The 17,355-nt window shown below is 51.3% G+C and overlaps 1 protein-coding gene and 1 long non-coding RNA gene across 2 annotated transcripts; both read left to right on the top strand.

Moving 5' to 3' along the window:
• The first annotated feature begins 8,854 nt into the window (after positions 1-8,854).
• On the top strand, positions 8,855-10,435 carry LOC139830666 (uncharacterized). Its single transcript, XR_011743717.1, has 2 exons — positions 8,855-8,933; positions 10,216-10,435. It is a non-coding gene; the product is annotated as an uncharacterized lncRNA (long non-coding RNA).
• Positions 10,436-12,605: 2,170 nt separating this feature from the next.
• Positions 12,606-14,596, top strand: LOC139832814 (uncharacterized). The gene is made up of 3 exons (XM_071822751.1): positions 12,606-13,041; positions 13,835-13,893; positions 13,976-14,596. The coding sequence occupies exons 1-3, from the start codon at positions 12,606-12,608 to the stop codon at positions 14,594-14,596; spliced, it is 1,116 nt and encodes a 371-aa protein (XP_071678852.1).
• Positions 14,597-17,355: the final 2,759 nt, after the last annotated feature.

Genomic DNA, 17,355 nt, shown 5'->3' with positions numbered 1-17,355 from the left:
TCGCGCGGTGCGCGCACCGAGGGGTGGCCGAGGATGTCCAGGACGACGCCCGGAGGAGGTTGAAGTCGCTTGGACCCGATTCTCGCCAGCGCGTCGGCTTCTTCGTTCTTGCGCCCGTCAACCCACTCGACGACGTGACCGGCGAAGCTAGCGCCGGCTTGGTCGACGGCGCGTTTGTATGCGATCATGTTGGCGTACGTGGCGTCGCAGTGCCGGAAGTTTGGCTGGCGACTAGGTCGGAATCGCCGAGGCAGCGCAGCCGTGTTGCGCCCATCTCTTTTGCGACTCGCATGCCGTGCAGAGCGCCTCGTACTCGGCCATGTTGTTGGTGCATGGCTCGAATCTGAGTTGCAGGACGTACTTCACTGTGTCGCCCTTTGGTGATGTGAGGACGACTCCCGCGCCTGCTCCTTCGAGGTTTTTAGAACCGTCGAAGTGCAACGTCCAATGTTTGAGGTCCGCGGGGGAGCTTGGCTGCCGGGCCTCTTCCCGCCGGCGAGGAAGTCGGCGAGTGCTTGAGATTTGATGGCGTGGCGTGACTCGTAGGTGATGTTGTGGACGCCGAGCTCGACCGCCCACTTGGCGATCCGGCCAGTTGCGCTGCGGTTGCGGATGATGTCGGCGAGTGGTGTTGAGGCGACTACCTTGATGGGGTGCTCGTGGAAGTAAGGGGCCGCCGCCGCCGGGCCCCGAGGACGGCGTACACCAGCTTCTCGGTAGTGTGGATACCGTTGCTTGGATTCGATTAAGGCTTCGCCGATGTAGTAGACCGGGCGTTGTACCAGTTGCTCCCTTCCTTCCTCCTTCCGTTCGACGACCATGACCGCACTTATAGCGCGGTTCGACGCGGCGACGTATAGGAGCATGGTTTCTTTGGCAGCGGGGCCGCGAGGATAGGGGCATTCGAGAGGGCGTGCTGGAGTTCCTCTAGGGCCCGCTGCGCCTCATCTGTCCACCGGAATGATTCCGACTTCTTGAGCAAGCGGTATAGTGGCATGGCCTTGTCTCCGAGCCGGGGTATGAAGCGATCGAGGGCGGCGACTCGACCGGCGAGTTTTTGCGCGTCGACTAGGCATGCTGGCTGCTTGGTGCGCATGACCGCCGTTGTCTTCTCCGGGTTAGGTTCGATGCCCTCGCTTGGAGACGACGTAGCCTAGCAGCTGTCCCGATGGAACCCCGAAGGTGCACTTCAAAGGGTTGAGCTTGATCTTGTACCGCCGTAAGTTGGCGAATGTTTCGGCGAGGTCGCCGACGAGGTCGGTCTGTCGAGTCGATTTGACCACCACATCGTCGATGTAGACATGCACGTTGCGGCCGATCCGGCTTTCTAAGCAGCTGTTCATGCACCGCCGGGTACGTTGCTCCGGCGTTCTTGAGGCCGAAGGTCATGGACGTGTAGCGTAGGCGCCTAGGGGTGTGATGAATGCAGTCTTCTCTTGGTCTTCCTTGGCCATCTTTATTTGATTGTACCCGGAGTATGCATCAAGGAAGCATAGCGACTCGGACCCGGCGACCGCGTCGATAATCTGGTCGATTCGCGGTAGGACGAATGGGTCCTTGGGGCACGCGCCGTTGAGGCTTGTGTAATCGATACACATTCGCCACGTCTTGTTCTTCTTTAGCACTAGGACTGGGTTTGCCAGCCATTTCGGGTGCTTGATTTCTCTGATGAAGCCGGCAGCGAGCAGCCGGTTTACTTCTTCGGCGATTGCGCGTCGCCGTTCTTCTCCCCCAGGGCGCATTGCCTGCCTAACGGGTCGCGCGGTGGGATCGACATGTAATTTGTGCTCAGCAAGTTCTCTCGGGACACCCGGCATGTCGATGGTTTCCATGCAAAGATATCTCGATTCTCACGGAGGAACTTGATGAGCGCGCTTTCCTATTGGGCGGACAGGCCCGTCCCAATGGTAACTTGCCTACTTGGATCGTTTTCTACAAGATCTACTTGGCGGGTGCCCGCTGCGGCCTTGAAGGTTGCTGCGGACGAGTCGAGCTCGGTTGGCTTCTCCAGGATGGCGGGTCGTTGCGGTCGACCGGGTACTTGGCGAGCTCGGCGGAGTTGTCTTGTTCGTCGGCGATGACGGCGTCGGCGAGCTTGGCGCTGTCGTCCTCACATTCCAATGCCATCTGCGGGTCGCCATGGGCGGTGTTGACGCCTCGAGGCCCCGGCATCTTCATCATGTTGTACGCGTAGTGTGGGGTCGCCATGAAGCGGGCGAACGCTTGTCGGCCGAGTACGCAATGGTAAGAGCTTTTGAAGTTCACCACCTCGAACGTTATCCGCTCGGTACGGTAGTTCACGGGCGTGCCGAAGGTGATCGGCAGCGTCACCTTGCCGATCGGGAAGGCCTTCCGCCCGGGGACGATGCCGTGGAACGTGACCTTGGTGTTCTCAAGGCGTGAGTCCGGCAGGCCAAGCCGCCGGAAGGTGTCGTAGTACATGATGTTGATGGAGCTTCCCCGTCCATCGTGTTTTTGGTAGCCGTAGTCGGCGACCTTGGGCCTGACGACTAGCGCCACTCGCCCGGGGTACTCGATGCGGGGGCGTGATCTTCGCGGCTCCAGGTGATGCTTTGCTCGGACCAGCTTGAGCCACCGGGTACGTCGGAAAGTATGACTGCGTGTACCGCCACTGCCCTTGCGAGGACCTTCCCGTCCCGCCCGTCGCCGACCCCGGTGAAGGTGTGGAGCGAGCCGGCGCTGCGACCGAAGCCCTCTCCCTTGTGCTGGTCTTGGTCCTTGGCGCGCTCCTTGTGCTGGTTGCCGCCGTCGTTTTCCTTGGCGCGGCGAGCTCTTTCTATCTGCTTCAGGGAGTAGCAATTTCCCGTCGTGTGGTTGGCGGGCTTGCCCTCCTTGCTGTGATAGATGCATGGTGCGTCTAGGAGGCTGCGGGCGTCGAAGCGCTTGGGCTGAGGCCGATCCTCCCGAGGTGGACGAGTGTCGCGCCGAAACGATTTTGGCTCGCGCTGCTCGTAATCGGTGGTAGCAACTAGCTCGTTGTGTCCTCCCTCTCCGCGGCGCTTGCCGTTGTTGGACCGGCCGGCGAAACGGTAGTCGCCACGCCGAGGCTCCGTGTGCGCAGGGCGGCGATTGCGTCGTTGACCGTACTCGTCGTCCGAGTCGACTGTAGGGTCTTCATCGGCGTGGCGGGTGGCCAATACGAAGAGCTCGGAGATTGATATATTGTCCTCGCCGACGCGACGGAGCTTGGCGCTTAGTGGTTCGTACCGGCAGCAGCGTCGGAAGCGAGATTGCCGTGTCCGTGCCGATGCCGCCGGAGGTCGTCCACATGTCCCGCCGCCGCCGCACCCACCGGCGGGTCGACTCGCGCGGGCCTTGGACGCAGCGATCTAGGTCTTCTATGGTTGTGGCACGGTGTATGCGCCGGCGAAGTGCTTGGATGAACGCGGCGCGGGCTTCTTCCCAGGAGTCGATGCTGTTGACGGTGAGGGTGTTGAACCAATGGCGATTGACGCCGTCCATCATGAGGGGCAGGTATCGCGCTGCGAGTAACTCGGAGTGGCCCTGGATCCCCATTGCCATGGCGTACGAGTCGATCCGCATGCTGGGGTCAATGCTTGTATCATACTTCTCGATGTCGCGGGGTCCTTTGAACCCCACAGGGTACGGCTCGCCTCTAATCATCGGCCCGAAGCAAGCGGGGCCGATTCGGGTGAACGCGCTCTGGCGCGGGGCTTCATCGGCGTGGCGGTCGTTCAATCGATTGCGCGCCCGCCATTCTTGGTCGTTGACGATGTGGGTTCGGCGTCGATCGGCTGCCCGTTAGCGGCGACCATCACCCGCGCGGGCGCGGCTCGACTCGGTTGTTAGACGAGTGGGCCGCGCGCGGTGCTGGCGGCGGGCCGTTGTTGGCGTTGACGATTGCGCGGTTTGCCGCGTCCCGACGACGCCGCGCGACCGGCGGATGTGCGCGAATAGAGTCGCCCTCGCGAGTCGGCTGCGGCGTGCTGCTGCTCCAATGCCTTGGCTACCAAAGCCTTGGCGTGCTTTGGGACGAGGATCGCGCCGTCTCCCGTTTCGGGATTCTTGCGAGGACGGCCTGCGCAGCTGCCACGTTGTCGGCCGGAGACGAGTGCGGTGGTAGGCCGTTGGCGTCGACCTCTGCCCGAGGAACTTCGGGTGGTGGTGGTGGGGGTGGCGGTGGTGCTCCGCGCGCTGTTCTATCCGCAGCAGCCCGACTTCCTTCCGGGATGTCGTGGTTTTGGACTCGGGCGACCCGGATTTCTCCGTCCGGGTCGTCGAAGTTAAGGCGTGCGCTGGGAAAGTCGCTCGCGCGGGCGCGCTCCATGCGCCGGCGGTTTCGCTGCCGACGATAGTGGGACACGGCCCTTACTTCATCTTGCTCGAGGCGGAATTTCTCGCCTTTCGGCGAGCTCCTTTTCCTCTCGCTCCTCGAGGGCCGCCCGGTGCGCCTCGATCTCGGTCGCGGTGGCGGTTGCGGGGAGGGAGTGGTGAAGGCGTCGACCGGGATCTCTCCTTCACCCCCGCCATGAAGATCGCGGTCGGGTAGCGGTAACGCGGGGCCTCGACGCAGTCCGAGTCGTAATCGCCGCCGAAGAGGGAGAGGATGGAGTCGTCCTCGGCCACCTTCGAAGTCGCTCGGGTGGGAGACCAGGGAGATAGAGTCCTTGGTCGATGCCGTGGCGATGGAGCGGGCGATCGGGGACGCAGCGGTGGATCCCGCAACCGACGTTGTAGCGATGATGTCGGTGAAGTCGGCGTCGATCGCAGCGATGATGGATTTGATGGCCGGGATGGTGTCGGCGGAATCGGCGATCGGGAGCGGTGTCGGCGGAGGTCGGTGGCTGCCGAGGCAACGGTGGAGTTAGCGGTCGGTGCCACGACCGCCGACTCGGCATCGTCTCCCAGGGCCGCCTCGGCCTCCGCGTATACCTCGCCGGTGGACCGGGCGAGTAGCGGTGAGGAGCTGCCCGGGCGCGAAGGGGTCGTGTGAGCGATCGGGGCGAGGCTCGAGGGATCGCTGACGCCGGCGAGCCCAACGAAGAGGTTGATGGAGCCGATCGGCAACATCCAGGCGTGTGTGAGAGGTGACGAGGCGGGCCGGTAGGTGCTTGGCTGGATGTGGAAGAAATTGCCGGTGGCGATCATCCTGCCGGAAGCAACCGGCCGCCGAACTGGCGAGTAGGGCCTCGCCGTAGCTCGAAGGCTTGATGTCCCATGCCCCACGGTGGGCGCCACTGTCGTGGATGTAACCACGGCAGATGCTACAGGGGGTAGCACTTCATTGATGCGAGGGGAAGGGAACATTGCCATCTACGGGTCGAGGTGCAAGAGACGCAAGGGTTTTACCCAGGTTCAGCCCCTCCGGAGAGTAAAAGGCCTACGTCCTGCTAGATCTTTATTGCTCAGTGGAGAATTACAATGGGGGGGCTCAGTCGGCGGCTACGCCGAGAGCTTACAGGGGGAGATTGGATCTCGAGTAAGGTGTCCTCTAGGGTTTAAGCTCGGGGGTTTATATAAGCACCCCCGGCCTAGGGTTACATGGAGATAACTCCGAATCATATCAGTTGCTACTAATCCGGGATCCGCTATCCCTCTCGCAAGTAATCTTCTTGTCCAGCCGTGTGGACCTCCTCCTTGGGATCACGGCCCAGTCGCCTTAGGGCCTGGGCCGCTAGGCGATCAAGCGATCCACCCAAGCCTCTATCTTCATGGCGACTGGGACTGGCGACCCACCCCCTATGGGCATATCCCCATCATTGAGGAAGAGCTTGAGGACGAAAGGCCACCATGAGAGTAGTAATCTTGTGGCGAGCTTGAGGATGATGAAGTAGAGCGGTGTCGTCGATGGCGACCCAAGTTGGTGATGGCACGCTCGAGACTATCCATGCGCCGCTCCATGTTCGCACCATTGGCCGCCATTTGGCCATTCAAGTTGTCCGTAGCTTCACGAAGAAGAGCCAAGTCTTGGTTCACGGCATAGCAGTTGTGAGCCACTTCATCGTATTGCTCATCGATGCGCGTCTCGAAGAGAGCGAGTTGCTCCTTGAACTCTTGTCGATGCGTCCATAGGTTGTGTTGAGTAACCAACCTCGGTGTTGCGGAGGACTTCTTCATCCCTTGGGTATCTCCGTTCCTATCCATGATGGAAAGACAAGAACTACGTTGTGTATGTTAGTGGAAGGAGACTACCTCGCACTCTTACCAAGGTAAGATAGTATTGAGGCAATCAACCAAGCCAAAAGCAAGATCAAGTGTATCGGGGACACACGCAAAACCACACGCAAAAGCTAGCAAATATGGTGTTAGGCGAGTGTTGTGGAAAGCCAAAAGACAAATCCACGATCGAGTATGTTGTTAAAAGTGGGTGAGGTCCAAAAATCCAAATGTCAATCTGAAGATCACTATAAACACGGAAAAGTTGTGGAACACACACACGGGATAAGCGGGGTTAGTGGAACCAAAAGTGAGCGGAAAAGTGTATGTAAAGGTGCTCGGTGTCACACTAACACAAGGAGAGCCAAAGCTTTGGTTGCAAAGGAAGAGACAACAAGATTCACACGCGGCCTCTCTTCTCTTCTCTCGTTTGCTTAAAAGCTTATGACTCTTTTGTACACGGTGGCACTCACACTCTTTTGTATCTATGGTGGCACTTGCACACTTTTGTATGTATGGATATATGGATGTATGGATGTATGGTGCTACTTGCACTCTTTTTGTGTTTTTGGGGCTTTTTCACGCACTATGTTAGCGTTAGCCTCGCTTTTGCTATCTTGCCACACGAGTGTTTGCTTGGATGCTTTACTCAACACGACACACACACCACACAATCGGGGCCACGTGCAATATCTCGCAACACTAAACAAGCAATGCTCGATGGGAGAGATCGCAAAAGGAAGAGTGGTTACAAGGGAAAACTGCAAGTTATACCTGCGATAATGGTGGTGGTGGTGGTGGTGGTGGTGGTCGCCGAAGATCGAGCTCGGAGAAGGGCGCGGAGCTGCGCCCGGTTTGGATCCGGTTTGACCGGATTTTGGACCGGCGGATCCGGTTGCCGCCTGGTTGACTGGGTGCTGGGCCGGCTGGTCCGGTCTGGGGTCCGGTTGACCGGGTTTCTCAACCGGGTTTCGCGTTTCTCTCTCCTGTTCTTCCCCAAACCAAAACCAAAAGAGCAAATCGACGGGAAACGATGGAATTGGAGGCTCAAAGTTGGGGAAATAGTAAATCAAGCACAACAACACCAGATCCACGGACCAAAACCACTCAAAACGCAACCAAATCACAGATCGGTCAAGAGGCACTTTGGGGCTATTTTTTTGGGGATTTTGTGGAAAATTTTCTAGAAACGAAATCGGGTGGGTGGAGGGTCAAAATCGCGGTAACCAAGAGCTGCTGATACCATATGATGAGATCTAAGATCCCGGGAGTGGCCCGATCTCACGATTTGACCCCGAAGACCAAGGGAAGAGGTGGGAGAACGCGAGGAACACGAAGAACACGAAGAATGCTGGTATTCACGCACGCACACCAACCCGATACACCCGATACTTACCCCCGTGGCTCGATGGACCACGCCAATAGAATCTCCTGGAAGAGGCACGCGGTAGAATTCCCGGAGAGAGATTGGGGTTGGAGAAGAAGAGATTGATGAGGGAGAGAGAGTAGCTTGTACTAGAATCTCACTCAACAATATCCAAATCAACAACCAGGATGCCTTGATTACAGAGGGATGGTAACCCTAGGGAGACTAAGCTCAAAGGTATGTTTGAGTTCAAAACAAGTCTGCCGGGTAAAGGAGGGGTCCAGGCTACTTATATAGGCATACATGGCCAGCAAGGCGAAAAGGTACGCGAATGGATAACTTAGGCAGTTTGGTGGGGCATTCTCGTCAAATCCGGTTTGGAATCCGGTCAGACCGGGCCTATGACCGGGTGGTCCGGTCCTAGGTCCGGTCGACCGGGCGCCAACCGGGAACTTGCGAAGTTTCCGGTCAACTGGCCGTACTTGTAGCGCGGGACGGCGATTTGTTTGAATTTAAACTCTATCCGCCGAACTCCGGGTGGACGACTGGAAATACGGTACTCCCCACGACTTAATTTCGTCCAATCCGGCGGTTGTTTCGTCCGGATTTGGGTGTGGGGAGCGCCAACGAGTGGGGATGCTCTTATCTTTCACAAACGTAGCATCAGCCTAGTGGTTTGTCTCTTGTTCTGGATCCTGTGAAGACCCAAGTTCAAGTTACTGTTGCTGCGAATTTAATCCAGCCTTTTCGGTTCCTTTTTGCATCAGACCCAGTGTCTGACGGGCCTTGGCCCAAATCCTTCCCCGGAGAAGCCCATCAGCATAGAGGCCCCAGCACCACCCCTGCCGGCGCAGCAGGTAGCAGGCCGTTCCCCTCTGAGCCCAGATCCCCTATCAAATTCTTTTCTTTATTTTGTTGTTGCAAATCTGTCCATTTCATATCTTTTTATTTATGTTTCCAAATGCAAAGTGTTATATATGAATTTTGATCAGAAAAATGCAAGGATCATTAATATGCCATCCATATGTCTGTTTGCATCTTGCATCATGTCATGCGTTGTAGTTTTTGCATATCCACCTAATAAGAACCGCGGAGTATTTCGGACACCGATTAAGGTTTTCCCCGCTCCGTTTAATAATGAAGTAGCGCACCCCTGCCATGTTGTACCCTGCTAATCAACACTTAACTTTGCCGGTACAAATGCAACTTCAACCATAAATTGCGTGTCCAGGGTTCCGACTCCGATTAAATTGGATAAGTGCATCGCATCATATCTGCCATGTCATGCATATCTTATCATGATCATGCCGATTCTTGTTTCGTAGTAGTAAGTGGTGCATCCGTTGTTTGTCCAGCATTTGCTTCTTCCCGGATAGGATCACGAAGTGGTGATGTGAGATACGACAAGTTCTTCTGCAGCTTTTCACAGGCGAGCCCTCTCTCTTCACCTATTTTACTCTCTCCCTCGCACTGCTATCCTTATGTTGCGATTCTTTGTCGAGTCATGTGTCCTATTCCACTTGTTACCATAATAATCCTATATGCACCATTCCTTACCCATAGCCGTTGCTTGATGTTTGAGCCTTGCGAGTCGTAGGCGTGTTTAGGCTTTGTTGCTTATCTCGATCTGTTATCGGGATATGTTGGGTTGTTGGGAGGTTATCACATGCTATATCAGTTGTTGGAGATAATCATGCTTTACTTTAATGTTAACAACTAAAATTGTAAGCAGAGGCATCTGTGAGCCCCTTTGCGAAAGCATCGGAACTTTGACTTGCTAATGTACCCTAGGACCCGAGTTCTTGTTATCTGTTCCGAGATTGAGCGCTCTACCCGTACGTGGGGGAGTGGGACCCCCATCACCCACTACCTTTCCTCGAGTCTGTTTATTGGGAGCCACAACCTTGGTTTTATTTGCTCATATGCACGATGCACGATTTACTTCCTATTGCCTTCGGGTGTTTATATTATGTACTGTACTCATATCGTGGAACGATTAGCGACAGCAGGTTGTTCACACTTGGCTTAGCCGTTGACACAAACCTCTGGGTCCGTATCGGAGTACGGCCGAACTTCGTCACGGGTAGCTTAGTGGGGCGGCTCCCCTTAAACTTTCTCTTGCATTGGGAACGGTCTTGATGTGAGACTCCACCTGTAGTAAATGGGTTCGAGCATGCGTATGGTTACATTTGGGCAACCCCTGCAGGGTGTACATCTTATCGATAAGCCGTGTCCGCGGTTATGGACGACTTGGAATTGTATGGCTTCATCATAGAACAACTTACACCTTTATGTTACTGCTAATAATTTGCTAATAACTTGTGTAGTAATATAGCATTACTGCAACCGATACCTAATAAAACTTGTCCACCGTTGAGTGTCTTTTACATTGCCTCTTCGCAATTGTTGAAGGGGATATGTGTAATCGGCTGGGTTATGATTGTGTAGTATTTATCGGTTACCTTGTGCGCTCTCTTATCTTATCTGATTAGACGGATGTTGTAGCATGTCTCTATTGGTTGTAGTTTTGCTGCCGCTAAACCTACCATATAGCCCCCGGCGATATATATATATACTCGCCCGACGAGCATAGCCATTTCTAGTCTCGCTAAGTACGTGCCGGAGTTCGTTCCTTGGTACTTACTCTCGCCTTTTCTCTTTCTCTTTTGCGTCCTCCCTTTTGTCGGCAACCGATGGCCCGACTTTGACAGGTACGAGATGACGACGTTAGCAAGGTTACCCTTCCGGCTTGGCCTGGGCAGGGTTATGGACGCCACTGGTTATCTTCAGGACTCTTAGTCCAATTTGTATCTTGTCCGTACTCGGACGTATTCGATCTTCTGTATGATTCGGATCTTTGTATTGTATATTTGTATCTTGACTCGTTGGAGTCTTTGTTGTAATATATGTTTCTTGTGGGCTCTATTGTAATCCTGTTGTAATGTTACCGCTCGTGTTAATTCCTCTGGCATCACGTGTGTGATTCGTCGCGCACGTCGTGTCGGAGGGCGTCTCTGAATCGATATCGTGCGGATTTCGGCGGGTTCGCTGGAATCCTCAGGATACCGGTTCAGGGTCGTCACACCGTAGTAGTAAGACTTGCATACGTTGTGTGTTCCAGCATTTGCTTCTTCCCGGATAGGATCGCGAAGTGGTGCTGTGAGATACGACAAGTTCTCCGGATGTTCCTCGGCAAGCTTTAACAGGCAAGCATTTCCCCTATACTCCTGCCCCTGTAGAAGTCGCTCACCTATTTTATTTTGCCTTCTCCCTCATGCTATCCTTGAGTTGCATTCTCGTCACATGTCCTATCCACTTGTCACCTCAAGCAGCCTATATTTTGCCACCACCACCTCCTATAGCTATTGTTTGGTTATCGGGTCTGCCTTGTGAGTCGTAGTGCATGCTAGTGCTGTTTTATCTCGTTACCGTTATTGTTATCCTATTGGGTTATATGTTGGGACGAATCATGGTTACTTTAGTTGTTGATAATTGTTTAGCGGAGGCATCAGTGGGTCAGCTGCTTGTTTTGTGACGGCTCACTTGTGTTTCCTAAATAACTTAGGACCCGAGTTCTTGTTATCTGTTCCGAGACTGAGCGCTCTAACTACACGTGGGTATGCTTACCGGGTCTCCCCTCGACCACTGCCAGAATCTACAGTTGTGTCCAGTGGCCACAACTAGTTTGAACGTTTTGTTTCTCCCGGGCGTGCAAGCTTGTTTCTTTGTGGTCAGATGATATGATATTACTTTTGGGGAAGCCATGGGTGCCTTCTATCCCCGTTGTCTCTTGCACGTCCGTAGGTGCAGCACGTATTGTTAAGAGGTCATCCTCTAGTGGGCTCTGATCCTCTTAGCCGTTCTCGCAACAGCTAGGTCCGCCTCAGAGTTTCGATCGGGCTCTGAACCGGGTTAAACCTGGTTAGGTGGCTTCATGGACATTGTTGGAGTGAAGGAGAGTGCGTGTCGTGATATCCACCTATCGTAAGTGGTTTGATCATGCGTGTGGGCACATTTGGGCACCCCTGCAGAGTTACAATCTTATCGATAAGCCGCTTCCACGGTTATGGATGACTTGGATTTGTATGACTCGACCATAGACAACTTACACCTGTTGTTTCAATACTAATAACTTGCATAGTAAGATAGAACAACCTAAATAATAACTGGTTAAAACTTGTCAACAGTGTGAGTGCCTTTGTAAGTACTTCCTTGCGAGGGGGGAACGCATCGGTTGTGTAATGTTTGCAGAGTATAGAACTGTTAGCTTATTCGCTCTCGCATCTTCTCAGATTAGACGAATATTGTAGAGTGTCTCCATAGGTTTTTTTAGTGCTTGCGCGCTGCCGCTTAACCCCACCATATTGTCTATGACGTTCCTCTTGCGTCCTCTAAGTCCCCTGCGTGCCTCAAGTACAAAGGACGACTGGTTGACGAATGCTTATACGTCTTGAAGTCTTGTTAAGTACGAACCCGTACTTATTGCTGCTTCTACGGGACATAACCGGGCAGGTTACCCTTCCGGCTTGGTCTGGGCAGGGTTATGGACGCCGCTGGTTATCTTCAGGACTCTTAGTCCAATTTGTATCTTGTCCGTACTCGGACGCATTCGACATTTCTGTATGATTCCAATCTTTGTATTGTATATTTGTATCTTGACTCGTTGGAGTCGTTGTTGTAATATATGTTTTTTGTGGGATCTATTGTAATCCTGTTGTAATGTTACCCCTCGTGTTAATTCCTCCGGCATCACGTGTGTGATTTGTCGCGCGCGTCGTGTCGGACGGCGTCTCTGAATCGATATCGTGCAGATTTCGGCGGGATCGCAGGGATCCTCATGGTACCGGTTCCGGGGCGTCACATGGAGAAGCTAAGGGAACACAAGCTGTATGCAAAGTTCAGTAAATGTGAGTTATAGCTGAGTGAAGCAGGATTTCTTGGCCACGTGGTATCCAAGGATGGAATTGTCGTCGACCCTTCAAAGGTGACTGCTGTGACAGAATGAGAAACCCCTAAAAACGTCGGAGAAATCCGTAGTTTCTTAGGTTTGGCTGGTTACTATAGAAGATTCATTGAAAATTTCTCCAAGATTGCTAAACCCATGACTGAATTGTTGAAGAAAGAAAAGAAATATGAGTGGACCGACGCTTGTGAAGCCAACTTTCAGGAATTGAAGAAAAGATTAGTGTCTGCATCGGTGTTGTGTCTGCCTGATCTAGAGAAAGAATTTCAAGTGTACTGTGACGCCTCACGTCAAGGACTTGGGAGTGTGTTGACGCAAGGAGGTAAAGTAGCAGCTTATACTTCTAGACAGCTCAAGAAATATGAAGGCAACTACCCTACTCATGACTTAGAGCTAGCTTCAGTAGTTCATGCCTTGAAGACCTGGAGACACTACCTGATGGGGAAGCGTTGTGAAGTATTCACCGATCACAAGAGTCTGAAGTATATTTTCACTCAGAAGGATCTAAACATGAGACAAAGAAGATGGTTAGAGCTCATCAAGGATTACGACCTGAGTTTGCAATACCATCACGGTAAAGCAAACGTAGTCACTGATGCCCTGAGCCGTAAGACTTATGTGAACTATCTGCCAAGCAAGGAGTTACCCAAGGATTTGTGTGAAGCATTTAGGGAGCTTGGAAGTTTTTCCAGAATGTTTTGTAGCATCACTAGTAGTTCAACCAACATTGATGGATAAAATCCGAGAAACCCAGAAAGGAGATAAAGAAATAGAAGAAAACAGAAGAGTCTTGAAGGAAGCATTGGCGGAAGGAAGAACAACAAAATTCCGTGAAGATGAGCAAGGAACTGTTTGGTTTGGAAAACGTATCTGTGTACCCGAAGACCCCGATCTAAGGAAGTTGATTTTTCAAGAAGCTCATGAGTCTCCATATTCCATTCACCATGGTAATACTAAGATGTATATGGATTTGAGGGAGAGATTTTGGTGCAATGGCTTGAAGAAGGACATTGCAGAGTACATAGCCAAATGTGACACATGTAGTAGGGTGAAAGCTCAACATCATAAACCAGCAGGTTTGTTGCAACCGTTGAAAGTTCCGGATTGTAAATGGGATCAAATTGGTATGGACTTCGTAACTGGATTACCTTGAACCAAATCCGGGTATGATTCAATTTGGGTAGTAGTCTATCGTTTGACCAAGGTAGCTCACTTTGTGCCAGTGAAGACCACTTACACTAGTGCGAAACTAGCGGATATCTACATGAAGAGAATTGTGTGCCTCCATGGTGTACCCAAGAGTATCGTGTCTGATAGAGGTACCCAATTTACCTCACATTTTTTGAAACAATTGCATGAATCACTAGGAACTAGGTTGGAGTTCAGTACAACCTTTCATCCACAGACAGATGGTCAAACTAAGAGAGTGAATTAGATCCTGGAGGACATGTTGAGAGCTTGTGCTCTAGATTATGGATCTAGTTGGGATGACAACCTGCCATATGCAGAATTACAACAATAGCTATCAAGCCAGTATTGAGATGTCACCATTTGAAGCCTTGTATGGGAAGAAATGCACCACACCACTACTGTGGAGTGGGTTAAGAGAAAGAAGTTTGTTTGGACCTGATATTATTCAAGAAGCTGAAGAGAAGGTTAGACTGATCAAATATAGATTGAAGATAGCACAATCCAGGCAGAAGAGCTATGCTGATAAAAAGCGTAGCGATGTTTCCTATGAGGTAGGAGATAGAGTTTATCTCAGAGTATCACCCCTTCGAGGTGTCAAGAGATTTGGAATCAAGGGAAAGCTATTCCCTAGATTTATTGGACCATTCAAGGTGTTATCTCGTAAAGGAGAAGTGGCTTATGAGATTGAACTGCCAGAGATTCTTTCAGCTGTGCACAATGTGTTCCATGTCAGCCAACTGAAGAAGTGTCATCCGGAGATGTCAGAAACCCCATTGAAGGACACAGTACCCCTCGAGGAAGTTCATTTCGAGAGTGACCTGACCTATGAGGAGAAACCGATCAAGATCTTGGAAAGAGCTGAAAGGAATACTCGTACCAAGACTATCAAGTTCTGTAAAGTTCAGTGGAGTCACCATACCGAGGGAGAAGCAACTTGAGAACGTGAAGACAATCTTCGAGAAGATCACCCTCACCTATTTGCTAGCCTTTCTGAAGCCCTAGGACGTGCTTCATCTTAAGGTGGTTAGTCTGTAACATCCCAAGTTTTCAAAATTCAAAAACATCATGCATTCATATCATTCATGCATTGAAAGTCAAATAAAAACAAACAAAACCCAAAATAGTTCAAAACCCTAATAAATCAACCCTAGTTGTATTATGTTGCAAATAGCCTAAGTGCTAAAATTATTTTATTTTATTTTTCAAATGAACATTTTCTTGTATCTTTAAGTCCTAAAACCATCCTCTGATTTTTACAAATTTTTAGAAACAAATTTGAGGTCATTTGGTTTTACGGTTCAAAAGTTATAAAAGAAAAGAGGAAAGAAAAAGAGAAAAAAAGAAAGAACAAAAAAAAAGGAAAACGGACCGAGCCGGCCGAAACTGGGGCAGCCCAGCCCAGCCAAAACGGCCCGAGAGCACCTTTCTCTCTTTTCTCTCTCTCCCCCGCAGACAGGCTGAACCCACCTCGTCAGCGCCTTCTTCCACCTCCAACCGCCCCGCCCCCGCCACGATCTCCACGCCCCGCACGCTCAGCTCCCCACGTTCCCCACTCGCCCCGCCCCCTCTCTCGGCCCCGAGTGCTCCCCTTAAATCCCCCTGGCACCCTCTCCATTTCCCCCCACTCACCCTCTCGAATCGCGCTGCCAGGTTGCAGCGATTGCTCGCCGGAGCCCGCCGAGCCGCCGTCGCCCGACCCGACTGCCCGAGGCCGACCCTGCCTGCGCTGCCGACGCCATTCGCCTCGCCGCGGACGGTCGCACCCCGTCTGCTCCTCCGCCGCCGCCACCGAACGCCCGAGCGCCAGTGACTACCGCGTCCGAGCCGCCCCGCCGCCGTCGTCACCATCTCCGGCCGGCAGTGAGCTCCCTCCCTTTCTCATCCCCTTCTATTTATCCCTTCTCGTTTCGCACCATAGGATCTAGATCCAACGCCTTAGATTAGAACCACTTAACCAAAAGGGTATCGGCCAGCCGTGTGGCGCCCAGTCAGCTGCACCGTCAGCGCGCCCAGTCAGCGCCAATCAAACCCTGTTTAAATTTGAATTCAAATTCCAGAATTGCTGTCCAACTTCTAAAAACAATATAAAATCAACCGTAGGCCCAAATTTAGCAAATTTTATACCGTTGGAAAGCTTGAAACCTGTAGAACACAACCATGCAACAATAAAGTACATGTTCTATGATAAATTGTGCACCATAATTCAAAACAGAGAAATAAACCTTTGGCACTAATAAAATTGTGTAAATTAATCCAGTGGTCCAAAATTTAAAAATTTGTAGTCTCTGGAATCCTTAGAACATGTAGATCATCATGGAACCAGAGTTGTCCAAAGTTGATACGTGCACAAACTTGTTTTGGTAAATCTATTCAAATCAGTTTTCTGACAAAAATTCAAATTCTACAAACTATTTTTGAATGAATCCAATTGCATTAGTGTCGTATTACTGTACCCTATCTAGATATGTTAAGTTTAGATTTTTACAAGACATAAAACCTTGCAGTAGCTATTTTAGTTGATGGTTATGCATTGTTTAAGTGGTTATTAGTACTATAAATGAAATCCTAATAAAACAAATACAACCAGAGATCATTACCAACATTATAAATACCAGAGGACACTAAATACAACATTTTCACATCATCCCTATGTGTGAAATTAAATAGTGCATATCATGCATGCATATATGTCTATGGTTGTGCATGTTGAATGTTATGTTTATTTGGCTTGTGTTTGTCTTGTTAGATTGTGAGGAGGATCAGGGTCTTGCTTGTGATTGTTGTGATTGTTCGGGCTACTTTGACCAAGGCAAGTGACACTCATCTTCTCACCTAGTTTTATATAATGCATTAGTGTTTTCTAGTAGTATGCATGATAGGTTGCTCTTTGTTTTCAAAGTGTATGCAATGCTAGAATTCCTAGTAGTGAATAGCCACCATGAGACCCCCCTGTTAGGTAAATGCTTTGCCATGCCTGGCTACTATCAAAATTGTCGCCGCTTTTCATTTGTTTGGTGGATTGCAAAATTTGCAAAGCTTTGAAAACTAACAACCTTAATGCACCCCTGGGTGGACTGGCTTGGAATGGTGGCTGAATGTTGAGTGGCTACTGAGGGCCACATGACTCCTGTCTAGTACTTGTCATGTGGTTGTCTTCGCCTAAGAGTGCACTTGTGGACTGCCACCCAGTAACAAAGAGATTTGTAGGTCTTCACTATTTTAGATGGTTTCTAGTGCAGCCTTATGGTATATGGCTATGCCAAGATTCTTAAGTTGTGGAGGTTCATCCTGTTGTCAGATCAGTGGGTGGTAGCAGAATTGTAGGAGTAACGGGTTGATGACGCGTAAAGCACACGCCCGTTGGGAACCCCAAGTGGAAGGTGTGATGCGTACAGCAGCAAGTTTCCCTCAGTAAGAAACCAAGGTTTATCGAACCAGTAGGAGTCAAGGAACACGTGAAGGTCGTTGGTGACAGAGTGTAGTGCGGCGCAACACCAGGGATTCCGGCGCCAACGTGGAACCTGCACAACACAATCAAGATACTTTGCCCCAATGTAACAGTGAGGTTGTCAATCTCACCGGCTTGCTGTAAACAAAGGATTAAATGTATGGTGTGGAAAATGATGTTTGTTTGCAAAGAACTGTAGAGAACAATGTTTGCAGTAGATTGTATTCAGATGTAAAAGAATGGACCGGG

The sequence above is a fragment of the Lolium perenne genome, chromosome 1 (genome assembly GCF_019359855.2).
Source record: "Lolium perenne isolate Kyuss_39 chromosome 1, Kyuss_2.0, whole genome shotgun sequence".
NCBI classification, from domain to species: Eukaryota; Viridiplantae; Streptophyta; class Magnoliopsida; order Poales; family Poaceae; genus Lolium; species Lolium perenne.
The sequence above is the reverse complement of the archived record's forward strand: the minus strand, read 5'-3'. Positions and strand labels throughout refer to the sequence as shown.

What these genes read in the sequence shown, in the direction of transcription:
- LOC139832814 (XM_071822751.1), top strand. Translation starts at nt 12,606, where the DNA reads ATGACTGAATTGTTGAAGAAAGAAAAGAAATATGAGTGGACCGACGCT. An exon ending in GAGTTTGCAATACCATCACG is followed by an intron (nt 13,042 to 13,834) that starts GTAAAGCAAACG and finishes ATGAATCACTAG; the next exon opens with GAACTAGGTTGGAGTTCAGT. An exon ending in CAGATGGTCAAACTAAGAGA is followed by an intron (nt 13,894 to 13,975) that starts GTGAATTAGATC and finishes TGCCATATGCAG; the next exon opens with AATTACAACAATAGCTATCA.